We start from the raw sequence: 26,282 nt of genomic DNA, 5'->3' as shown, positions 1-26,282 counted from the left end.
TGTTAAAACGAAATTTTTAGTACTCAAGGTCCTCTACAACTTTGTTGAAGACACAAAGCTGTGATTCTACTTCTAAATCCAAATAGAAGAGTCACATCGTCCGCAAGTCACAGAAAGATGTAGCTGAAGGAAGGAGAAGAGAGGTGACAGATCATGGCGTGGAGAAGAGAGCTCTAGATGGAATCGGAGAAGCCATTTCTCCAAGGGGAATGAGGGAGAGAGGCTTCAATGTCGTTGATCTCTTACCTCAACCTCTTGGAAGATAGTCTAGCTCTGATACCATATGAAGATGCAAGACATGGAATGGAATGGAAAGGAAAAGCAAGACTAGGAAAGCATAATGGAAATGAAATAATGCGAGAAAGAAATATACAACTAAGCAAAGGACTTACATGATCAAGAAAGGCATGAGGCTTAATGAAAATGACAATGAAAGTATAATGCCTTTATAGGATAGGCACACACACACTCTAAGTGTCAAATGTATATGGGATAAGTCCCATAGTGACATATGGCACTCTAGGATATAAAGTAGTATAGTACTACTCTAGAACACACTAAAAGTCACTCAAATTGACTCCATTTCCTAACAAATATAACATCTCTACTCACAAAAATCTTGCGAGAAGCAAGATTGTAGAGACGATAGCCTTTGCTTTGTGCACTGTACCCAACAAAAATGCATTTAAGCACCTTATCTGACAACTTGTGTCGAAACTCCACAGGCACGTGGACATATGCAACACAATAAAAAACTCTGAAGTGATCCATTGAAGGCTTTCTCCCATGCCATGCCTCACAGGGAGAGATTGTCTTTAAAGCCTTTGTGGGAGTCCGATTCAAAACATAGTTTGCACACATGAGGCCTTTGAGCCAAAACCTGTCAGGTACCTTTTTACTAATAAGCATGCATCTATCCATCTCCATAAGAGTGCGATTCTTGCGCTTGCATCTATCCATCTCCATAAGAGTGCGATTCTTGCGCTCAGCTTTACCATTTTGGTGAGGTGTAAGCCTCACTGTAAGCTGATGTGTGATAAATTTCTCCTTCAAAAATGCCTCAAACTCATGAGACATATACTCCCCCCCTCTATCTGTGCACCTTGAGTCTTGTCTCATTCAAGAATAGCCACAAAGTGTTTGAAATGCATAAACAATTCTGATTTTGCCTTAAGACCATAGACCCAAGTGTAATTGGTGAAATCATCTATGAATGTAACATAATAAATATAACCACCAAAAGCAAGTGTCCTCATGGAACCGTAGACATCACTGTGTATGAGCTGTAATTTTCGAGTAGCTCTTATTGCACCATCCTTCTTAAAAGAAAATCTATGCATCTTGCCAAGGATGCAACCCTCACATGCATGAGGAGGAGGTGACTCCAAAAGAGGAAACGCATCAACCATAGCATGCTTCTGAAGTGCCATTAAGCTGCCATAGCTCATGTGCCCATACCTGGCATGCCATAACTCTATATTCTGCATCGCAGCAGTGGGAGTACTCACTGAAAGTGCAAGATCAGATCTTTTCTTATATATATCAAGCTGAAAAAGACCCCGATACAAAGTGCCAGACAACATCAAAGCATAGTTATTCTCTTTGTCTCTGATTGCACACTTAGCATCATCGAATATAACCTGAAATCCTCCTCTATTGAGAGAGGACACTGAAAGCAAATTCTTTTTTATACTTGGTACATAGAGAACATCTGAAATTCTGAAATTTGTGCCATCAGTGGATGTGAGGATGATATCCCCCACTCCACACACTAAATAAGAAGAACTATTCGCACAAGTCACCTTCTTTTTAGTAGGTGGAGGGTGCAAAGATGCAAACAGGCTCTTCTTAGAAGTAATGTGTTTGGAAGCACCACTATCAAAATACCAAGTATTCAGTGTCTCATTGACACTAAGAGAGCATGCATCCTTTGAAGGATGATAATAATTGCAAGTCAAGAAAGCATAAGGATCATCCTCAATAATGCATGTAGTATATGAACTACCCACTGAAAAATCTGAAATGCAAGACAAAAAGGCATAGTGCTCTTCCACAAAGTTGGCTGTAACATCCCCCCCATCATGGGCATGAGGAGTGGATGCATTTGACACAGCCATACCTGAATCTCTTTTTGTTTCTTTATGTATGCGCTTCTTGCATTCACCAATATAATGACCTAGCTTCTTGCAGTAGTGACAAATGCCCTTCTTTTTAGGCTTATCTGCATCATCCTTAGCCTTATAAGTGCGCTGTCCTGAATCAGCTTTATGCTGATGTGCAGGCTGATTAGCATGTTGCTTTTGCTTCCCTTTTCCCTTGGGCTTAAACTTAGAAAGCATGGCATGCTCGCCAGTCCGTGTTGCCATATTTCTTCGTGTCTGCTCTTCTTGCAACAGAAGTCCTACCAACTCCTGAAAAGAGAGGATTGCTGCCCTCCCTCAATGACAAATTCAGCAAGGTGTGGAAACCAAGATAGGACTCAAGAAGAGAATTCAGAGTGGTGGTAATCATCTCTGAATCCAGAATAACTTCATCAATATTCAGCAACTGCTCCCTCAAATCTTGAAGCTTTGTGAGATCGAGTATTCATGGAATCTCCCTCATCCATATGCGTATGAGATAGCTCTCTCTTCAGGAAGGAGACTCTGGCATCATTTCTTGCTGCAAACACACTCTTTAATATCTCCCAAGCTGCCTTTGAGGTCTTGCATGACCGAATGTGAGAAATAATGAACCTCTTGACAGAAAGAGAAATCACTGATAGAGCTTGTGCATCCCTAGAATCCCATTTTTTATGCTATGCTGTGGGAGTCACTATTGCAACAGTTGCTCCAATTACTTGTGCTGCATTTTAACCTCTACCCCTACCTCCAATAGTCTCCTGCAAAAGCCCCAATTTCTTGGCCAATCTCTGCAATTGGCTTGCAATGTCTGCCAAAAAATGCATAAAAGCCCCAAATCTTTGCTTGAATTTGAACCAATCAATGGCTTGATGCAACAGATTTGTCCCAAAAAATTCAGCCCAGCAATGGCTCACAAAAATTGAGCAATTTCTTGCTCAATAGCATCCAATTCCCAAAATGTTCCTGCACTGTTCACCTGAAGACCAACTGCTGGACAGTATCAGGTACTGGTATACGGCAAACTATTTGCTGGCTGTTTGGACAACCAGTACAGAGCAAATAGGTCGCATGTCAACCCATACGGACTGACAGAATGTATGGCGCCTGCACATACGGCGCAATAGTACGAAATATGTACTAATGTATGGATGCAGGTATGGACAAAATGCGGGAGTTGTACGGCGCTGATACAGTTGGAATACGGTTCGCATGTGCAGTGGTACGGCGAGCTGACGCCTGTGTAGGGAATGCGGATCGAAATCAATACGGCAAGCTGACACCTGTGTACGGAATGCGGGTCGAAATCCATACGGCGGTGCAGATCTGTTGGCGATGGAGAACGTACGGAATCGTACGGACGGTCTGGAGGCAGAAGGTCAAGCAGGAAGAACCTGCTCTGATACCAAATGTGAGCACAATGGAGAGCAAGAGTGATGAGCAAGAGAGAGATTGAGCAAAACGTAAGTGTACTGAATAGTGGACTGAAATGAAGCGAGTATAAAAAAGAAGTGAGGGGTTTTGTCTAAGTGACAAAACCCTATCCTATTCACTAACCGTAGTTAGGGATTGGACTGTGGTAAGGGGAAAAAACCTTTATGAGGGAAAAGTGCCCCTAACCTACTTATTACAATACATTGGCCACTACCTAGAATATGATAATAATTCCAACACCCTTCCCTCCGCATCAACCCCACCCCGCCCCTCTATCTCCCTCTCAGCCCCTCCTCCCTTCAGCTCCTCCCACCTTAGCCTCCTCCTTCAGCCTCTCCGTCCTCTTCCACTCTAGCTTCACCCTAATGTTCTCCAAGCAACAAATGGATCTTCGAACTGTTTCAATTAGACTTCACCGTCATTGATGAGTGGTATCCCATTCAGTCTATCCTCGTCCAGTTCCACTGGCCACGAGAACATGTAATTTGTCAAAAAAGAATCCTAACTTAGCTTGCACCTGTATGGACCCTCGGCCATCATGGCTCATTGGTACTTACTGCTTAATTTTTGGGTTGTAGTTCAAATAAACATGGTTTTATTCTAGGAAAAATGTAGTGAGTTGCATGCTCGGCCCATCCTCTTTTACTTGGACTCTCTCTCATTTCTTCATCCAATTAGCATCTCTAGTTGATTGCATAGCTTTGGTGTTTAGAAACTGCAGGGCAGATTGCCCGTCCCTTCTGACTGCTCCCCCCAAGCCCACCATCCCACAACATCCATTGGAATTGACACTTCGATAGTATTTACTATCGCCTCCGAAGTACCAAATATCAAGTCACTTAGATGTAACGGAAGCAAGAACGGAAGAGGGAGAGAGAGAAACAGGGAGCCACACAAGTTTTGGGGGGTGCAGAACACCCTAATCTTCTTTTTCATTCATTTATATATGTGTTTGAGTATTGTACATAACCGGGGTAAAGGCACAGTGACATTTAACCCCCACAACCTCCCACTTAAAGGACAATGTGCCTTTAAGGGAGAACAACCAGTGAGCATACTATCCAATGCCCATCAATACACGAGAATACTCAAACCGCTGACTAGGTAGACTCTTCGTCAGCATATCTGCAGGGTTATCATCTGTATGAACCTTGACAAGCTCTATGCACTTGTCCTCAAGTACCTCCCTGATGAAATGGTACCTGACCTCAATGTGTTTGGTCTTTGCATGAAAGACCGGATTCCGTGCTAGCTGAATAGCACTCATGGAATCACTATGCAATGTCGGTACACCTGTATGAATCCCCAAATCTCCCACTACTCGATCAAGCCATATAGCCTCCTTGCAACCCTCTATGGCTGCAACATACTCAGCCTCTGTGGTAGACAAAGCAATGCACTTCTGTGCGCGAGACATCCACGACACTGCACCACCTGCAAAGGTGAACACATAACCAGAAGTGGATCTCCTACTATCCACATGTCCTGCATAGTCTGAATCTGTGTACCCAAGTACGCGCATGTCTCCTCTACACGGGATCTTTGGGCGAGGCTTTATGCACAGGTATGATTTGTCTCATCCCGAAAGGGGGAGACAAAACAGTCCTACGAAATTGGAGACCCATTACACTTTTAGGGACAGCCTATAAGATCCTAGCAAAGACCTTGGCCCTTCGTTTAAAGCCTATGCTACCAGGTATCATCAGAGCTACTCAGACAGGATTTGTCCAAGATAGGAGTATCTTGGACAATATCTTCACTTTTTGGGAGGCCACTCACAGGGCGAAGGAGAGTCAGCAGGAGATTGCAGTTCTCCTTCTCGATTTTGAGAAGGCCTATGATAGGGTGGACTGGGGTTTCTTGGAGGGCACTATGAGGAGGCTAGGCTTCAGTGATAGATGGATTTTATGGGTCTCCTCACTTTACTCTCACTCTTCTAGTAGGATGGTGGTCTGTGGAGGCAGAGGACCGGCTTTTCAGCTATCCAGATCGGTACGACAGGGATGCCCGCTTGCACCTTACCTTTTCCTTTTCGTAGCGGAGGCTATGGGATACTTTATGCAGGCTACCAGTCATGGCACTTTGGGCCTTCATCTACCTATCCGATAGCAGCAGGAGCTTCTGGACACTGAGTTTGCTGATGATACGGCACTGACAGTCAGAGGAGATGCATATAGTCTTGCTACTGCTGCGGATGCAATTGACAAGTTCTGCCTAGCCTCAGGGGGACTTGTCAATTGGAACAAATCAAAAGGCATCTGGACTGGAGCTCAGCAGGATACACCAGCATGGGGAGGAGACAGAGGCTTTGTATGGATACCCAAAGGCACCTCCACCAGATATCTAGGCTTCCAGGTTGGCATTGAGGTGTCCCCGACGCAACAGTTTGCCCCAGTTCTTGAGAATATCCGGAGAAAGCTAGCCTACTGGAGTACGGCTAGATTCTCTTTGGCCGGAAGAGCTCTGGTACTCAACCAGGTTCTACTAGCAACTATGTGGTACGTTATAGGCTTCAGCAGAGAGATTCTCATCACCTACCATCTGCCTCACAGCATTGGCATGCACAGGGACTTACTGCAGAGCTCTTGTAGAGCTACTGGACTCACTTTTGGGGCATCAGTAGAGCCAGGAAAGTCTCCTACTTCCTTTGGCTCACTATTCATAGGGGTATACCTGTGGGTACTTGGCTTCAGCAGATGGGTAGACCCTCCTTGTGTATGCGTTGTCAGCTTGCAGAGGAATCTAGTAAGCATTGTTTATGGAGCTGCCCCAGCTCTAGAGTGGTATGGACAGGTATCTTCAGGTTGCTCTCATATGTTACATCCGAGTCCTTTCTGATGACATGGGGTGCTGCCCTTTGGGGAAGAGGATCTGGAGCCTTTGCCCTCTATGAGTCAGAGCCAGGAGACTACGGTTTCTTCATGCAGTGTCGCCAGAGACAGGGTCCCACTGATATTAGCATCATGGAGCCACAGGACTTATTTTTTATACCAGTACCAGCTCAGGATTCCAGGCTTACTTCACCTGCAGGTTCAGCCTGGGAGGTGATTTCTAGCATTACCCTATGGCGGATATGGTGTTCGCGATGCTCTTTTGTCCTTGGGGGTCATTTATGCACGGAGGCCGACATTCTTGCTTCCATTTGGGCGGAGATTATCTTCACTCTCAGGAGTCAGTGGGAGCGGTGTACAGGCACCTCTTTGGCAGCTCGTGGGAGACTTTTATCCTTCATGAGGACATGGGACTGCTCATTATTTTTTCATTTGACCCCTTTTGGGATGTCGTGGCATTTTAGACCACCACCATGGCTTTTTTGCCACATTGTTGAGGCTAGGGATAGAGTACTTTCTCTCCCACCTGTTGTATGATTCGTTTTGAATGGAATATATCACTTTCTTGTCAATATACGCAAATGAGAGTAAGAGGGCTTCTTGCCACTCCATGCCTCTTCTTTTTTTTTTTTGCAAAAAAAGACTTCTATTAAGTATTAAAGAAAAAAGACCCCTATAAGAAAATAGGGGTAATCCAGATGAAGGAGAGGGTGAAGGAGAAGGGAGAGAGAAGAAGAAACCAGGGGGAGACAGGAGTGGAGGAGAAGGGAAGGGGAAGGAGAAGGGAGGAGAAGCAGCAGCAGGCTGCAGCAGGGGGAAAGCAGCAGCAGGAGTGGGGGGGGAGCAGCAGGCTGCAGCAGGGGGGGAGCAGCAGTAGATGCCGGGGGGGGGGGAGGGGGGGGGGGTTGCTGCGCAGGGGGAGCAGCAGCAGGCGTGGGGGGGAGCAGCAAGCTGCTGCGCAGGGGGAGCAGCAGCAGGCGCGGGAGGGGGTGCTGCAGCGCGGGGGGGGGGAGCAGCAGCAGATGCGGGGGGGGGGGGGGGGGGCAGCAAGCCGCTGCGCAAGGGGAGCAGCAGCAGGCGCGGGGGGGGAGCAGCAGCAGGCGCGGGGGAGAGGGCAGGTAGGAAGGGGTAGCGAGGAAGGAGGGGAGGGGGTAGCGAGGAGGCAGCAGGAGAAGCAGCAGGGAGCGGGGAGGGGGTAGCGAGGAGGAGCAGCAGGAGGGAAGGGAGGGGGCAGCGAGGAGAGGAGCATGAGGAGCAGCAAGGAGCGGGGGAGCAGCAGAGAGGAGAGTAGCAGTGAGGAGGGGAGCAGGAGGAGCGGGGAGCAGCAGCAGATGAACCAATGACCTTCAAAAAAATCAGCAAAGCTCTACTGACTCTCCATGCCTCTTCAGGAATACCACCATCCAAACTCTTACTAGGTGATCTATTGATCACATGCACTGCAGTCTTCATTGCCTCGGCCCAAAAACCACCAGAAAGACTTGCATTGGAAAGCATGCATTGCAACCTTTCTTGAATGGTACAGTTCATCTTTTCTGCAACTGGATTTTGCTCTAGAGTACGAGGGGATGTGAGCTCCCTCTTAATCCCACGTGTATCACATAAATGCTGAAAGTCATGAGAGAGATACTCTCCACCATTATCAGTCCATAGGCATTTAAGCGTTCTACCTGACTGATTCTCAACCAAGGCCAGCCATTTCTGAAATACCTGGAACACATCACTCTTCCGAGCTATAGCATAAGCCCACACTTTCCTAGTTGCATCATCAATGAATGTCACATAGTATTCAGCCCCACCTAATGACCGTGTAGGCATGGGACCACATACGTCTGAATGAACCAAATCAAGCTTTTCAAACTCTTTCTTTCCCCTTCTTTTATGGGCTGATTTAGTCTGCTTCCCATAGAGACAGTGCTCACAAAATTCAAAATCAGAGAAACTCAAATGCGGTACATAACCCAGACAACATAAGAGTTTCATTCCATTCTGGCTCATGTGCCCTAACCTGCAATGCCACAAAGAAGTGCTTGGCTGCTCGGTTATTGCAACAACATGATCAAATACCCCTGATACATGTAAGGGATACAAAGTCCCACACTTGGCACCCCTGGCCAAAAGCATAGAGCCCTTTTGAATTTTCCAACTCTAAAAGCCAAAAGTGGTGTGGAAACCAGCATCATCTAGCTGACCCCACTGAAATAAGACTCTTGGTCAACTTAGGCACATGTCTCACATGTTTCAAAATAAATACAGACCCATTTGCAAAAGAAAACTTTATGTCACCTACTCCCACTATGTCACATGCATAGTCATTTCCAAGATGCACACAACCTGTCTTTCCATTGTCATAAGTGGAGAACCATTCCCTATGGGGAGTAACATGGAATGAAGCACCAGAATCCAAAATCTAATCCTGGGAATATGCATCATCTGAAGTGGTAAGCAACTCTGCAGATAAACTAGACATGAAGAGAACGTCATTGTCACTATCATGTGTGACTGCATTGATCTCCTCGATCTTCACTTTTCCTTTGTCCTCCCTTGGACTCTCTTCCTTTTGATTTGCACCTCAATTTGCATTCTTTTTCTTATCCTTTTGCTCTCTTTTCAGCTTGTAGCAATCCTTTTTCATATGGCCCTTCTTGCCACAGTGGTAACACTCAATGTTTCGTGCCCTGGATTTGCTACGAGACTTCCCTCTTTCTTGGGACTTCCCCCTGAACTGTGATCTGCCCCTTTGCACATTTAAGGCTGCATCCTGCTTGTTGCCGTCCATAGACTCCCGTCTAATCTCCTCGGCCAACAAGCTACCCACAACATTATCAAATTTTAGTACTCCACCAGGTGCAGAGTTACTGACAGCTGTATGGAAGGTATCCCATGAGGATGGGAATGAACATAAGAGAAATATTGCCTTAGTCTCCGCATCAAAATTCATCTTCTGAGCCTGAAGCTGGCTGAAAATAATATTGAATTCATTCAAGTGAGAAGCAATGGAGACAGTGGCACACAATTTCTTCCACAAATCTTCCGTAGTCTGCTCATTTACTACTGTGAAATAAGCTGACTCCGCAAGATGAAGTCTAATAGTAGATTTTGCTAATGCATCCAACTCATTCCAATCATCCTCAGACATATTTGCAGGCTTAGCTTCAATCCCTGCCAAGGGTTTAATCTGCTTCTTTTGAATAAGCACATCCCTTATTTGTTCTTTCCACAAAGAAAAGTTTGTCCCATCAAACTTTTTAATGCTAAACAGACATGGAAGAGGATGCCATGATGCAAATGAAGCAAAAATCCCAAATACTAGTGCCTATAAGAGAGAATCACACCAAATACCAGGTGCACCCAAATGTGTGTGCCACAATAGAGTGAAATATCACCAAAACTTAAAGCTCAAAGCATCAAAAGATGCATCTGACTCATGTGCATATACTATGCATCCATATGAGCAAATTTGGCCCCAAAAAAAATGCCAACTGCAATGGCAATCCAAAATGCCAATAAGTGCCAAATGACTCAAGCATAAACACCGTCCACTGGCATATGCATCAATAATATCTCATCCAAGAGAGCATAGCACTATCAGTGCATCAACTGCAATGTGTCAAAGCTGTCCCTCAGCATAAAATAGCATCCATGTGCAAAGCGTCCATAAAAATAGCATCCCACAAGGCAATTTGGGCCTATCAGCGCATCCAATAAGGATCGCAATGCATCCAAATGGCCTATAAATCATCCACTGCAAATCAATGCACACCACGAATGAGCGCAGACTGCTCAAACTGCAACCAAAGTGATCTGCATAAGGTATGCTCAAGAAATCATGGTCCCACGGTAATGACCGCTACTGAAAATAGAACCTGAGATGCCTCAAAACATGGGCGCCATTGCATAATCAGACTCAGCAAGAAAATCTGCAAATATCTCTCTTCTGTCGGAACTCCAAAATCCCAACCGATGAGTGAGAAATGGGAGTCAACACTTATCCACTGCCATGTGGCATAAATCTAAGGTTTCAAAACCTTAGAATGAAAAATGCAAAATCCAAGGTGGAGGCTGAAAACCACCCGCTCCACTAGCCGACCACCTCCTGGACCATACCATGTAATAGCTGGTACGAAAGGTGCCCCAGAGCGCTCTGAACTGCTCCTGCGAGCCCTCCCCCTCCCTCCCGCAACCTCTACCTCCCCCTAGCTCCCCCCCGCCTCGACCGCCCTCACCCCCCCTGCCTCTCCGCCCTCACCCCCTCGCCCTCTGCCTCACCCCCTCGCCACTCCGCTCACCCCCTCACCTCTCCGCTCTCACCCCCTCGCCACTCCGCTCTCACCCCCTCGCCTCTCTGCCCTCACCCCTTCGCCTCTCCGCACTCACCCCCTCGCCCCTCCGCCTCACCCCGCTGCGCCCTCACCCGCCCTCCCCCGCCCTCACCCCTCGCCTCTCCGCCCTCATCCCCCTCGCCCCTCCGTCCCACTCCGCCCCCTCGCTACGCCTCACCCCCTCCTAGCCTCTCCGCCTCACCCCCCTGCCCCCTCGCTTCGCCCGCCCCCCGCCCCCCCGCTTCGCTCCCCCCCGCCCCCCCGCTTCACCCCCTCGCTACGCCTGCCTCCCGCCCTCCCGCCCTTCCGCCCTGCCCCGCCCCCACTCCCGCCTCTTCACCTCACCCGCCCTCCATCCTTAGCCCCCACCCCCCGCCACCTCCGCCTCCCGGCCTCCCGCCCTCGTTTCCACCGCCCTCCGCCCTCTCTCCGCCTCCGCTCTCGCCTGCGCCTCCGCTTCCCCCACCCGACTCACGTCGCCCCGGTTCGCCTCACCCGTCTTCTTCACACCCAGGCTCCACCCCCCCGCATCTATCCCCCCTTTTTTGGGTGGCAGCCTCTTCTTCATCGGAGGTCTCGCAGTTTGTCTTGGCGGTATGGCGGCTCCCTGCCCGGAACCGGAGGCCCAGTCGGACCCTCCCTCTCCAGATGCCTACCGCGTTATCTTGACAGAGCAACAATCGTCTCGGGTTCAGGAGGTTGCCAATGACTTTGCCCTTACCTTTGTCTATGGCAGAGTCATTGGACATTCCCCCTCCAGATTAGCCATCAGGGACTGGCTCCAGTCCACTCTCATGCTAGAGGACGGCCATATTGAGGAGGTGGCCCTTATGGGAAGGGGCATCTTCTGGCTCAAACTCTCCAATGCGAAAGCTGCGAGCAACCTGATTGCTGGTTCCCCCACGTCTGTGGATGGAAAGATCATTATGATAGTCCCTTGGTACCGTGGATTCAGTGCAGCGGATTTTGATGCTCGGTTCCGCATACCTCGCCATCCAGTGACGCTAGTTTTTCCAGGTCTTGCTGCTGAGCTGCGGCCGATTGTCAGGGACCTGGGCTCCCACTTTGGCTGGGTTATGCACGACACTTTCGCCGATGCGGTGACTACGGCAGGTGCCCCCCGAGTCCGTGTGGCTGTGGTGGACCCTGCGACTCTCCCTGCAGTGATCGAGATCGTGACAGATGCCGGCAGCATCACCCAGAGCATGGTAGTCACCGGACAGCCAGGCCAGTGCCTGAGGTGTCACGGCTTTGGGCACTTGGCTGCGATTTGTCCACGATTCACCAGTTCCTCTCGCCCCCCCCCCCCCGCCCCCTCCCCCTCCGGCCCCTCCCCCCCCCTCCGGGCAGCCACGTCAGGAGGAGCAGAGGCAGCCGAAGTCCGGTCCAGAGTTAGCTGGCGGTTGGACTGAGGTTAGAAGGAAAAGAGGAAAGAACAAGAAGATTTCCGATAAAGGCAAGGAGGTAGAGGTTACCCAACCTGCAGCAGCACCTCAGAGACCTGACAGGCAGCCGCCCCAGGGTCTTGGGAGAGCTTCTTCTTCGACGGTAGCCCGCCCTCCATAGCCTCAGGTCCCCCTCTCTTCCGCTCCCCAGCTCCTTTCCACTCAGTCCCAGCCCCTTCCCCAGTCGCACCCCCCTCTTCCCGACCTGCAGCCCGACCTGCAGCTTCAGCCCCCGCCTCTTCCTCTTCAGTCTCCTCCTCCTCCTTCTCAGCCCCAGTCCCAGGTGCAGCCCCATCCCCCCCCCCCCCCCCGCCTCTCTCAGTTCTCCTGCAGTCCCCACTCCCCCTCCTCCACCCCCCCCGCTAGTCGCCTCCGTGGAGTCTGAGTTGCCTACCCCCCAGCCACCTCCCCCTTCCCCTCCACAGGGAGGACACCCTGAGTCTACACCACCACTGGAGCAGGCTTCCCTGTCCGCTAGCCCCTCAGTTGCAGACTCTGGTGGGCCTCAGCTTCAGGAGAGAGAGCTTCCTCGCGACTTTTACAGATCTGGCCCCTGGGACTACTTGGATGTGGCCGACCTTGGGACCTTCCCTGCGTGTCTCGACATCAGTATCTTCCTGCTCCGCAAAGGGGTGGATGGGAAGATCGCAGCCTTGGCCCCGAGGGATGGCCCTAGCTTTGCTTTCACGTTCCTCAGCGACGGCACCGAGACTTGGACAGACGACTCGGTCTGGGAGGCTCTCAGAGAGCAGACGCACGCTCAGGTTTGCTCCTGGATAGGCCCGTCCAGTGGGCAGCTTCTCGAGACTCAGTGGTCCGAGGGTGACGTGCGCCTGCGGTGGCGTTGCGCCGCCAAACGCTTCAGATTGATTGTGATCCTTAGGCCCCCTCTGTCATGGCCCCTCCCCCAGGATGTCAGAGCCTGGACCCCTCAGAAACTCCGAGCCTTCTACGGGATGACTACTTCAGAGATCTCGAGCTGGCTCGAGAAAGCATTTGCTCATGGCACCAAAGGCCTCTCGCCTTTGCTAAAGGTGTTGAAGAACGGGCAGGACGACCCCGCCTCCCCCTCCAAACCTTCTCATAAGCGTCAGCGCCTCCACTCCGAAATGTCAGCTTCTTCATCGACATCTGCCGCGAGCAGACAGTTGTTCGCAGCATCCCAGTCCTCACCATGAGCCTACACCTTGTCTCCTGGAATGTGAACGGGTTTCATTCTTCTGGCACCCGTGGTCCTAGGAAGCTCATTTTGAGACAGGAACTTCAGCCAACAATGATTGGTCGTTTGGATATACTTCTGCTCCAGGAGCACAAGCTTTCTGTGGCTCATTCCCGTAGCTGCGGGAGGATTCTCCCTGGACGTTCTCACACTTATTGGGAGCCCTCGATCGGCGCACAGGGGAGGAGTGGAGGTGTTTGCACTTCCGTGTGCGAGCAGTTAGCCCAGGGAGTTTTTGGTCATGGCACGTTGATCCCAGGCCGTGCCCTTTGGGTAGGCCTGGAGTTGGAGGGTTCCAGAATAGGAATCCTCAACATTTATGCTCCCACAGATCTCCGGTGCAGAGCCACCTTCTGGAGGACACTCACAGGGATTCTCCCAGACATGGATTCCTGGATTGTTGGGGTGACTTCAACAATCTAGAGACCTTGGAGGACCAGCAGGGCAGAGGACCAAAGTTTACAGGCATGTCTCAGGCAGAGCAGTCCGCTTGGGACTCATTTATCTTCGCGACAGGAGGTAGGGACAGCTGGAGAGACCCGTCCTTCCGTCGTTGGCACGGGAGCTTGGACTTCTCGTGGGGCTTCCGCAGGGAAGGAGGCAGACTCCTGGAGAGGCTGGATAGATTTTATGTCAGTGATTGGGCCATCAGCAGAGGCGGTCAGGCGGGTATAGTTCCAGGGACGACACTTTCTGACCATGCGCCTGTGCTCTTATCATTAGACTCGGCAGTTCAGGCCCTTCCCCCCCGTTCGTGCCGGATTCCCGACTCCATCTTCTCGAGGAAGGACGTGCGCAGCAGTATCGGTAGCCTTTGGGACAGAGATTGGGGCGAGTGCGTGGATCTGGTTGATTCGGTGGCGCAGGCTTTGCAGGAGTCCAGCCAGATTTGCCAGCTCGCAGCCCTACAGGTTCGACAGGAGTGGTGGGGCAGAGAGAGAGCTCTTCGGAGGGACCTCGCTTCCATTCAGCGACTCCAGCAGGCAGCCCCGGGCTCGGAGGAGCTTCGGATCCAGGCCCTTCGAGCCAGAGCCCTTCTTGAGGAGACTCTCCAGCGCCGTTCAAAGTTTTCCTATCATGCCTCTCTCTCTTTCTGGGCTCGGAAGGGCGACCGGATGTGCAGGGAGTTCTTCAGGACGCATGGCCAGAGAGCAGCAGGTGATCATTTTTTGTCAGTGGCGCCCGATCACCCTCCTCACCACTGCCTACAAAATCCTTGCCAAGATGATCAGTGCCAGAGTTCGGCCTCTACTTCTAGACCTCATTCATGACACTCAGACAGGCTTTGTCCAGGATCGCAGTATCCTAGATAATGTCTTCACCTTCTCAAAGGCGGCGGAGTGGGCTCAGCACAGTGGGTCACATTTAGCCATCCTACTTCTCGACTTTGAGAAGGCCTACGATCGAGTGGACTGGTCCTTCCTGGAGGGGACTCTGGAGCGACTAGGTTTCCCAGCAGGATGGATTCAGGGTATTTCAGCGTTATACAGGACAGCTTCTAGTAGGGTCATCATTGGCGGCAGGATGGGAGAGCATTTTCGTTTGGAGAGATCAGTGCGTCAGGGCTGCCCCCTTGCTCCTTACCTGTTTCTCTTCTTCGCCGAGGCTATGACATACTACCTTCGGGCGAGGTCTACCGGGATCCGGGGTGTTCGCCTTCCCCTCAGGGAGGACACGGAGCTCCTGGACTCGGAGTATGCGGATGACACAGCACTGTATGTCCAGGATGATGAGATGATGCTGGAGAGGGTGAGGATGGCCCTAGAGGTCTTCTGTTCGGCAGCCGGTGCGAAAATCAACTTGAACAAATCAGTTGGTTTTCTCACAAACCCCGGGGCGTGCTCTCAGTGGGGGAGGTTTTTGGGTTTCAGGTGGATCCCGCGGGGACAGATAGCTAGATATCTCGGCTTTCAGGTCGGCCTGGATATCACGCCAGCTCAGCAGTTTCTCCCGGTGCTAGATTCCATTCGACGGAAGCTGGCTTTCTGGAGCACTGCTAAGCTCTCCCTTGCAGGTCGCGCCCTGGTAGTCAACCAGGTCCTCCTAGCCACGGCTTGGTATGTGGCTTCCTGTTGGTGTTTCTCGAGATCCAGCGTGGCACAGCTTAGGAGGTTGGTTCGGAACTTCCTGTGGTCCCGTGGGGATGGTCTCAGAGATACCAGAGCTAGGGTTGCTTGGCAGACAATCATTCTTTCGCAGGCTGAGGGTGGCCTGGGGGTCATCGATCGAGAGCTTCAGAGTCAGGCCCTGCTGGGCAAGCTAGTTATCCGCGGTTTGACCCCGGGGGGGCAAATGTGGAAGATGTTACTTCAGCAGGGGGTCGGTTCTTGTGTCCCGCGCCGAGGTGGAGAGTGGCTACCATCCCTCAGGTGGATCTTCACTTCCGCCCCGCTCACTCAGCCCCGCTCCCCACTCGTTCGTAGCCTCCTCATGGTTTGGAGGCGGCTCCGCTTCAGTCTCATTCAGTCCCCTCCTAGCTGTCAGGAGGAGATCGATCGCCAGCCGCTTATCTGGAACGATCAGGTCAGAGATGCCGAGGGCCTTCAGCTGGGGGAGAGATCACACATCAGGTGGGACGGCTGGATGCGGGAGCCAGCCCGTTCCCTTCGAGTTTGGAGGGACACGTACAGACATTTGGAGACCGCTGATCTTGCAGGCGCAGCTGGAGGTGCCCGTGGAGCTCAGGCGAGACGTACGGAGATAGACGGAGCGATTCCAGCTGATTGGTTGGTTCCACCCGAGTTTCAGATCCTCATGCCTGGTGATGACCGTTGGCTGGGACAGTTCACCCCCCGTGGCATCCCACTGGTGGTTGCAGGTCGGATGGACGACTCCTCTGTTTCCTTCTTCGCGGTTATGGGGGACGGCCGACTCAGGAGAGAGGATGTGCTCATCGACCCCCTACTCCCATGGCAGAGGGTTCGGGTCGTAGGCCTCATGGGGAAGGTTTGGCGGACCGATCCTAGCATAGAGCAGGATCAGCTGCAGCTTTGGCGACTCTGGCTCTGGGAGGGGCGGGCCTTGTCAGAGCTTGATTGGGACCAAGGAGAGCGGAGATGGCCAGAGATTGTGACAGGTCAGGGGCCGACCTCTTTCTTTGCCTACAGCACGACATTGGGCCTACCGCACCTGGTTTTCATCACTTGTTCGAGGCATGTCAACAGGACCCCACATTCCTTATCACACAGGGGACGTGGGGGCCGCTCGAGAGCATTCCGCCGCACCTGGCAGAGGCTGGCACAGGATCTCAGGAGAGGCAGCCAGTCTGGGAGATTATTAGCAGCATCGCAGGATGGCACATTTGGACCTCGCGCTGCGCGCAGATCCTCGGTGGCACCTCCTTATCGACTGCCTAGATCATGACTGACATCTGGAGTGAGATTATACACACCCTCAGAGGCCAGTGGGACCAGATACATGGAGACTCCCGGGCCGGCCGGGAGAAGCGGAGACGTTTCCTCCGGGTTTGGGACACACAGGGCCTCTTCTTTGAGCATACTTCGCAGGGCCTTCAGTGGCGCTACTCACCACCTCTCTGGCTGTTCATTCACACTCGCCTGATCCCTCCGTGAGAGAGAGCTTTACTTTTTGTTACCTTTTGGGCTGCGTCCGATTTGTGAACGCAGCCCGTCAGTTGCAATGCTGACCTCTTGTATCTTGTTTTCGAAGTAATATAATTAGCATTGTTTTTTCGGCAAAAGAATGAAAAATGCATAACAGAGAGACGAAATCGAATACACAGAGATCTATAACTCTGAAAATCCTCCACCGAATCGCGCAAGAACTGATAGGTAGGGGTTTTTGGGCGTCCGGAACACAATGGGACAGACGGTTTTGGAAACCGTGGTCTCAATCACTGGGTCCAACACACGGACTGAAAAACGTTTTTGGAAACAAAGCTATTTGTAAACTCCACCGGAGTGCGAATGATGAGCAACATAGAAGTTTTAGGACCTCCTGAGTCCACCGGAACTGACAGATCTGCAAATGGTTGCTCCAAACTTGAGTTCCAACACCCGGGCTAAAAAACGCAAAAACTGACATAGCGAGTCAAAAATCCAATGAAATGATCCCAGATTCAAAATTGAAGATGTTTCTAAGCTCTTGAAGTGAAGTGGACACCAAAAGCAAGCAATAGTTGCCTCTACAAGTCAATGTGGAGTCTCTGTCATCGAACGGAACAGGGAAAAGCTCAAAAAACGACTTTTTCTTTGAAAACACTTAACAAGCTCTCAAAACCACTTCGCAAAACCAAAGTGACTTTTCCAAAGGTTCCTCCAAGGTCTTTGCACACTGGGATGCAAGTAAAGTCACCCACAAAGCTTCCCACAGAGCTTCTCCTTCCTCCCACAGAGCTGCTGAGCTTCCAGGCATTCACGCACGCTCAGCTAGATCACCCGGGCTCTGATACCACTTGAGAGTGCTCTCAACGGAAGCAAGAATGGAAGAGGGAGAGAGAGAAACAGAGAGCCACACAAGTTTTGGTAGGTGCAGAACACCCTAATCTTCTTTTTCATTCATTTATACATGTGTTTGAGTATTGTACATAACCGGGGTAAAGGCACAGTGACCTTTAACCCCCACAGTATCACAATCAAAGCCAACCTCACGAGGCTTCGTCTCTCTCCTTCCCATACAAATGACATTATTCTGACTGTTACACCCTTAGAAAAGTTCTTCAGACCAATGGTATGGTGAGAACTGCAGAGATGCTCATTGGCAAGTGAAATAGGCAAGATAACCAGGAGAACAAGAGAGTTATTGGAGGACAGTTGCAATGAACTGTATTGACACAGCATCTCAACATGGTTGGCCCCACCTAATGGCACAGATGTCTCCCTTTGCCATTTCAAATCCTCACTCTTTCATATGAGAGTGCTTGCTATTTGAACAAAGCCCCAAATCAGCCTAGTACCTGCTAGATTCTTGATCCGAGAATGCTAACTTCATCACTGATGCTTGGTTAAAAATGTCATCAAGACAACGAAGACAAAGCCAGTGAGGCATAATAAAGATGTTGTCCGAATAGTCAATACATGTTCTAAGGGTGTAATATATTATAAGACACATGACTCTAATCTTCGTTCTTCTTTTAATGTTAGATGTACATTGTAGGGCTTGTCTCTTGTGTGCGGACTTGTTGGGTCACGTTGCTCTACAGTCACTTCTCCTCTCTATCTTCAGTTTCCCACTGGCATCAGCATGGGTTTTGTACAATTGTGTCCTTTTATATGTGAGCTTGAAGGGAAAAGGTGCTAGTTTGGAGAATGAGGGAGACCCTAGCCACCACAAAGACTAATGTAGACTTTCACAAAGAGAATAGAAGGACTCACGAAGAGGCAGTGAGGCTGAATGTGACAGCTGGCTGAGCAAAAGCTTTTAGCCCATCAAATGAGTCAGGGTGGCTGAAGATAGGGTAGCAGCTGTATTGCTAGTCACTACACGACGATCAACACTAGCCAAGGAGTGAAGGGTAAAAGACACAAACCTAAGGGCACAAAGGCCAGGTACAAAGCTCAAAGGAGTTGCATACAGCAGCTAAGATGGGACAACAGCATGCTCTTGGGCAGAACTTGGTCTGTATAACTTTTATCAAAATGGTCCAAAGACCTTAAAATGCATGGCATATCCAATAAAGGTCTTATGAAAAGGTCAAAAGACCTTATAATCCAGTGCATCTCCAATACAGAGTGATGGCTGCTATTACAAGTCTCAAAGAAGTTCACAGTTTTACGTGACCTGTGAGAAATTTTTGAAAAACTTCGTGATGATCCAAGAACTAGAACAACCTAGTTGATCTAGTACCATGGAAGAAAAGAAAGACCAAGGGAGCAATCAAGGACTAGGCATGTACTCACATATAAAGAAGTTACATAACCAGTATGCTCTCTTCACTTAATTGATGCATACAAGGGATGGTCTTATATAGAGCTCCATGAGTTATAATTAGGTGTTTTCTTTACAGCTTCTTTCTTTAACTCTTCAACTTCGTCACTCGAAGTTTTTATTGAACTTTATTCAACATGAAAAAGTCACACAAAAAAATCTAGAAGATCTGACTTGAGATAAATCCTTGGTTAAAATGCTTAGCAATGCCCATACATTTCCTCTGAAATACCTTTTGTGTTCTCCTCCTTCTATGGGCATCTGCCTTTTGCTCCTTCTTCCGTCTGCAGACAAGACCCATGAAAGCAAACAGCGATTGATAAACCAAAACATTTTACCAAGTCCTGTCTTTTGCAGGCAAATCACATACTATTACAAAGAAAGCAAAGGAACACACCATGTTTTTTACATTTGAAAGACAAGTCTTACCGTAGTGCACATAGAACATGATACTCCCGCCAAAATACCATGGCTGCCTTCATCAAAGCCTGGTTAACTTCTAGTATTGCTCTTATCTCAGCCTGCTGAAATTTCACATTATATTTCCATACAGCAAGAACCTGAAAGATGTGTTGTTTCAAGGTTATGTTCTATGGGGATATTTGCATTATACTTGCATGAAAAGAAGAAATAAATGACCATTGCTATCCTATGTATGGATGGAAGAGAGAGCATCCATTTCAGTCAAGTGCTTCGAATGTCTCAGCTCTTTAGATAATCTGAAAAAGGGTTTTTTAAACAATCTAATCTATGAGTCTCAATTCTTTGCAACAATGTTGTAGGCCAGGCTTCAATATAAATCATTAAACAACTAAAACCTGCAGAAAATCCATTCTTGTGATGCTCTCCCCCATATTTCTTACTCTGTGATTTTGTGATTGTTTGAATTCTAAAGAAAATACACATTTTGTGATCGTTTGAATTCTAAAGAACATATAAATTTCACATTGTAAAAAGATAATTTCAAGCATGCCATAAAATCTTTTTGAAAGAGATCCACATAAATTCAAAACTCATTGAACCATACTTGCTTACTTATAATTTTTAATTGTTGTCCTTATAGGAACAAAGCAAGCCATCTTGCCTATACAAAATTGTTCCTTCTTGTTGTCCTAGGTAATTTAAGTTAAATTTGTGGCCAAATGGGATCTCCAACAGCTGATGCAGGTCATGTAACTTAAGGAATTCTGCTTTCTTAACTGGAAACTTCTCGCAATTTATTAAATGGATTGGACGTTCCGACTCATAATTTGCTAGAAAGATTTCTGGTAGGAGAGCAAATATCTTTTGAATACCTGGGTGGGCCTTATAAACAGTTTGGTGTCTCAATTGTTTATCACTTGGATACATATTCTGCCCTTATGAATAGATCATTATACTACTATATATTTTCAATAACTTTACATATCTCACCAAGTAGTGGCCATTTAATTTACCCATCAATACAGTTATCATCTGGAAACACAAGTATTAAATTTCCCTGATAGCAATTAGGCCCTCAATACACTATTTCTAACACTCATGAATGTGGGCTAGTACATGAAGAAATCTTAAAAAGATACTTAGCTCCCAAGAAGCTTCTTTGTTTGGCTCAAGTCCTTCATCACGACACTGTAAGGAGTAGGTTCACCCTTAGCCGGCTCCTTAATCATCCCAATCCTACTATATGCAGATGATATTTCCTACTCTCTTTGTCAAGCTCTTGATCATCCTGATCCTAATATATGCAGATGATATTTCCTACTCTCTTCATCAAGCCGAGGGTCCCTAGCAACATTTGGATGCACTCCAGAATTTCTGCAAGACACAAAGCTTGGTAAAACCAAGGCCATGATCTTCAACACATCTCGGGCAGCAGCATATCAAGAGCAACTTACCTTCAATGGGGCACCATTGGAGATTATTGCATCCTATGCGTGACTAGGGGTCCTTTTCTCAGGCCTGATCTTCACGATAAGACCAGCCATGCAGGCTCGTTTGAGCAGAGTATATGCCACACTACTAGACTAGATTGTCAATGCTTTCACTCCCATTTCCAGAACCCCAGAACCAAGTCTGTTCTTTTTTACTCGCTTGTTCGTCCCACCAGGAAGTACAACAGTCCCTTTTGGGGGACAAATCCATCGGACACAGACTAATTCCACATAGAGAGTGTTGAACATGCTGTGATGAGATTGCAGAGAGAGATAAGGGTAGTGCTCAGGACAGATAAGCTGGGATGAAACTAATATCAGTCGATTTAGATTCACACAAGTATGTGCCTCTTTATAGGCATGAATGAGACTAATACCAGTCGACTTAGATTGATATGACACCCCAAGTACATGCCGCTTTTATAGGTAGGGACGAAACTAATACCAGGCGATTCAAATTGATGTGACACGACAAGTGCATGCCTCTTTTATAGGCAGAAGAGCCTTCTCTTATGATGCAGTCAACATACTACTGACATCATAAATGATGTCCATCACACAAAGCACTAGAAAGAAAGAAAGTTCATTAGACGTCTCCAAAAGACCAAAGGGTCTCAATTTTAAAGAACCTAATACAGTGAGCTGGAAGGGTGGAGCCTCAAAGCAAGTGTTTAACACCCGAAACAAATATAATATCCATAATCATAGAGATACCAATACACAAGAAAATCTCTAATCCCATGGATAAGTTGTGATGTGGCATCAATGCAATGATCATCTGGAAGCTGGTGGAGGGGTTCAGTCTAAGGGGGAGTCCAGCAATGTACAAGGCTGTGGTGGCACGAAAGCTGGGACAGCCCGCTGACAACAATCAACCTGTGTGGCCCGCTATGTCTCTTAGCTATAGCCCTGCATCGGACAAGTGCCAATATCACCCATGTTGGTCGTGGCTCAGATCTAGTGAAAGGTCCCCCAATCTGATATGTGCCTCACCCTACTAGCGGGTTTGCAGTGTCTCTTGCTATAGTCCTTGAATTCGCCGTTTCCACTGAGTCCTACTGGTCCGTGCTGTCTAATTGGAAAAACTTAGTGATATGCTCTGAGTGGAGTCTACCTTAATCTTGCCCGTGTATCCTCAGAAAGTGCTCCCTATGTCAGACGGCATCATGAATGAAAGCCGCTCGGCATCTTTTTTTTTTGCAAAAAATATTACTTCATTAAGTATGAGTGAAAGCTGCAAGAGCAAGCTCAAATGCGGGAGTACATCATGTCATGCATGAAAGAAAAAACAGCTCAAAATCCAAGGTGGAGGCTAAAAATGCCACCGCAACCCTAAAGAAGACTCATAGAAGAACGGAGATCCTCTCCAAACTCAGAGGAGGCGTGATAGGGTATAGTTGAATTTTGAGTTTAGGGAATTTGTAAATTCACCAATCTAGCTGGTTTCTTTTTTTTGCAAAAAGAGACTTTTATTAAGTATTAAAGAAAACCCTTAGAGCAAGATACACCATGCAATGCATGAAAAACTCAAAAGCCAAAAAGAAAGGATTGGGGCTGATAGTGTCATCGCAATCCTGTAGAACCCTCCAAGAAAAAGAGAGAACCCCTCCAAACTCGTAGGAATACAGTCCTCCTAGAAGAGGCTGCCCGTGAAGGGCCTTGCATACTAGCCCAAATGCTATCAAAGTATGAACCGTGTCAGTCCAAATACCTGTGAACACCTGTGAAGGGTGTATCTGAGTGCCATCCAAGGCCTCTGTACATCTGGCTCTCCAGATGTGCCAAGAGGAAATGCTAGCCAGAATCTCCCAAGAAGTTTCCACTGAAGCATGAGAAGCTCTGAAGGGAGTAAAAGGTACATTCTGAAGAGAGCATGTCTCTATTACCTACCTGTGGACCGAGAGTGCCCAAAAAGAAGGCTTACCCTCATAAACATCTAGGGCCCAGTAAGGGATAACCAGGCGACCGAGTGGTCTGCCATGCTCATCAAGAATACTGTCATTCCAAATGACCGGCTGCCTATCAATCTCTTCGAGGGTAGAGGGCGGAACCCTGCGAAGTGTATTCCTGAAGCTACCCCAAGCTTTTAGGATGGCAGCCATGAGAGGAGATGCAGGAGATCTGAGAGGGGTAGAAGTAAAAATCCAGCGAGGGCTGTCCACCCAATCATCTCCCAAGGTAGGTGTGCAAGCCTGAAAGCATCCAAAAAAGAAGTCCTTCCAAGGTTCCTGCCTAGGCATGAGACCCCTCACCACCACCAGGCCAATGATATTGAGGCCCCCTTCACATGTAGGGAGAATAATGGTCTCCCAGGCCACCCTCACTGCAACATCTGCCGTGCCATCAAGTCCACTCCATAAAAAATTTATGATTGGTCTAATGAGCTAAGTGATGCACTCTCTAGACCGGCACCAGCATGAACACACAAACCAGGTGGTGGCCAAGAGAACCTAGTTAACCACCACAACTCTAGATGCAAGGTCAAGTTTGGCTGAGCTCCAGAAAAGAAGCTTTTTCCTTATACTCTCCAGTGGGTAAACTACTATGCTAGAGAGATGCCCAACCCTACCTGGCATCCCAAATATCTGACAGGAACACCCCTCTGAATCCAGGAGAAGCATGTCAACTCCCCAGCCTGAAGTGTTCTCATCGCTGATCCCAAAGCCAAAGGATTTATGCTAGTTAATGTGTGCTCCTGCAGCTGAGCAAAATCCAAGGCTGTCCGGAAAGCATCCAGTGACTGCAAGGAGGCCTCAATAAATATGGCAGTGTCATCAACCAACTCACAGTCTAGAAGCTCCTGCTCCTGTCTCAAGGGCAATCTCAGCCCATATAAACCAGCCTGAGATCTAAGAAAGATACTCATAGCTTCAGCCACAAAAAGAATAAGGAAGGGGGCTAAAGGGCATCCCTGACGGACTGATCTAGAAATCTGAAACCTGTCACCCCTTACCCCTCAAATCAAAACCTGGCTGTGGGCTGATCCGTAAAAGAGAGGCCACCCCTCTAATCCATGCATCTGAAAATCCGAATCGTAGAAGAGTGCCCTGAAGAAAACCCCAATCTACTCTGTCATAGGCTTTCTCAAAGTCCAAGAGTAGAATTGCCAGCCTCTGCTTGCTCTGCATATCCCACTCTGAGGCTTCCCAAAAGGAAAAGATGTCATCAAATATGCTCCTACCATGCACAAAGCCTGTCTGAGTATCATGGATGAGGTCTGGAAGAAGGGGCTGCACTTTGATGCTGATCGCCTTGGCAAGAATTTTGTATAGAGTGCCTAAAAGGTCTCCAATGGGATAGAAAATTCATGTTTCCACCTTTCGGGATAAGGTGTATAAGTCCCTCAGTGAGTGAGTCAGGCATCTCAGCCGAGTCCCAAATGCCCTGCAGGGCTGAAGTAATATGATCACCTATCATATCCCAAAAGGCTATAAAAAACGATGGAGTAAGACCATTGGAACCAGGGCACTTGTCCTTATGAAGGGCGGAGAGAGCAGTCCTGAATTCTGTGTTGGTAAATCGTGTCTCAAGTGATCATATCATCTTTGGTGTGACCAACACAGGTAAACGCTGCCAAACCGCATCTCTAGCCACATCTCTGGCCTGTGTGTCAGGGTCTGCAGAAAGAAGGGAGGCATAAAAAACTGTTGCTAAGTGCATGACGGTATCCGGATGAGACTACAAAACCCCGTCAGAGTCAATAAGCTGCCTGACACTCTCTCTACTATGTCTGGAACCAAGTGTAGAGAAAAAGTGTTTATTGACTCTCCCTCCCATCTATATCCAAAAAGACTCCCGTGCATGGAATGCATACTCTGCTCTCTGATCTAGCAATGTCTACAAGTGAGCCCTTGTTGCAGCAAGGCGCTCCTGGATCCAAGCATCTGAGGGTCATTTCTGCTCCTCCCTCTGCAGGGCTGTCAACTGCCGGCGGATACCGATCTCCTGCCTGAGTACCTCACCTCGCCTAGTACTAGCGATAGAATGATAAAAGTCGCTGATACTGGCAAGTGCTGTGGCCACATGTGAAGGTGCGGCCACCCCGCCCTGCATGTCAAAAACCCAAATCTCCAAGACTGCCTCTGTGCAAGTATCATCTGTATAAGGCATCTGGGATCCTGATATTGGAAGATCGTCCTCTCAGATGGGGCTCTGAGATGGACAAAACTATCGGAAAATAATTGGAGGTGAAACACCAGGTGCAATGCAAACTGACCCCCCTCTATCAAGAGCTCAGTCATCCACATGGATAGGCATCTGCACCCTACGGTTCGACCACAAAAACAAGAGTGACTGAGAGTGAATATGAAATGCATCATCTGACCAAACATCTCTGCCGCTGAATCTGAACAAAAAAGCATCCCAAGCTGCTCTCTGAAGGGAGTGAATACCACCTTCTCTTCCCCCTTTCTTATTGGATGGTGCCTCAACCATGTTGAAGTCACGTCCAATAATCCAAGAATCTACAATGTCAGCCCATGAGAGCCACTCTCTCCAAAAAATAACACGGTCCCCTCTGTTGTTCGGAGCGTAGAGGTTGAGGAAACCAACCTTCCGTCCGTCAACCATAAGCAAAATCCACTAGGCTCTGGAGGGGGTAATGGTACTGTGTCCAATGACCAGAGGGAGAATAGAGTCTGAAATTAATATGCAAGTACCTCCTCTGGTTCCCAAAGTAGGAAGCCAAAACATTCGATCGCAAAGCAGCTTACCTGACTTGGAGTAATCTCTGGCATCTAGTTTGTGTTCCTGTAGAAAAAGAATGTCTAAGGAACCAACTAACACACCTGAATGAAGCTGATTCCTTATCAGCTGTCTGCGACGGCGATGAGGGATGCCACCCAACCCTTGTATATTCCAACTGGCTATCCTCATCGGCGGGAGGAAGTAGGTTGGAATACCTTACCCAACCTGGTGGCGGAAAAAGAACCCTCTACCAGAGCTGACCGCCTCCCATACACACGAGGTCCAAGGGGAGGAAAGTCCACTAGTGAGAGAGAGAAGGATCTCTCAAAGGGGATGCCGATAACTAGCTCTCCGAAAGTGGAGGGTACAAAATCATCATCTGGGAGGTCAGAGAGGTCCTCAAGAGCGGAAAAGGAATTCCACTGA

General features: G+C 48.6%; 1 protein-coding gene across 1 annotated transcript in view; it reads right to left on the bottom strand.

Annotated features, from left to right (window-relative positions):
• Positions 1-26,282, bottom strand: part of LOC147884725 (uncharacterized) — a 134,713-nt gene that overhangs the window by 48,809 nt on the left and 59,622 nt on the right. The window contains exons 8-9 of the mRNA XM_087397210.1: positions 19,687-19,817; positions 19,490-19,541 (exon numbers count right to left, since the gene is read on the bottom strand). Coding sequence (XP_087253336.1) covers positions 19,490-19,541; positions 19,687-19,817 — 183 coding nt within the window. The remainder of the gene's footprint in view (positions 1-19,489; positions 19,542-19,686; positions 19,818-26,282) is intronic.

This window comes from Dipteris shenzhenensis, chromosome 26, assembly GCF_047967505.1.
Source record: "Dipteris shenzhenensis isolate YYH24624 ecotype China chromosome 26, Dip_SZ_1.0, whole genome shotgun sequence".
Classification (NCBI taxonomy): Eukaryota; Viridiplantae; Streptophyta; class Polypodiopsida; order Gleicheniales; family Dipteridaceae; genus Dipteris; species Dipteris shenzhenensis.
This window is presented reverse-complemented; position numbering and strand designations above follow the sequence as displayed.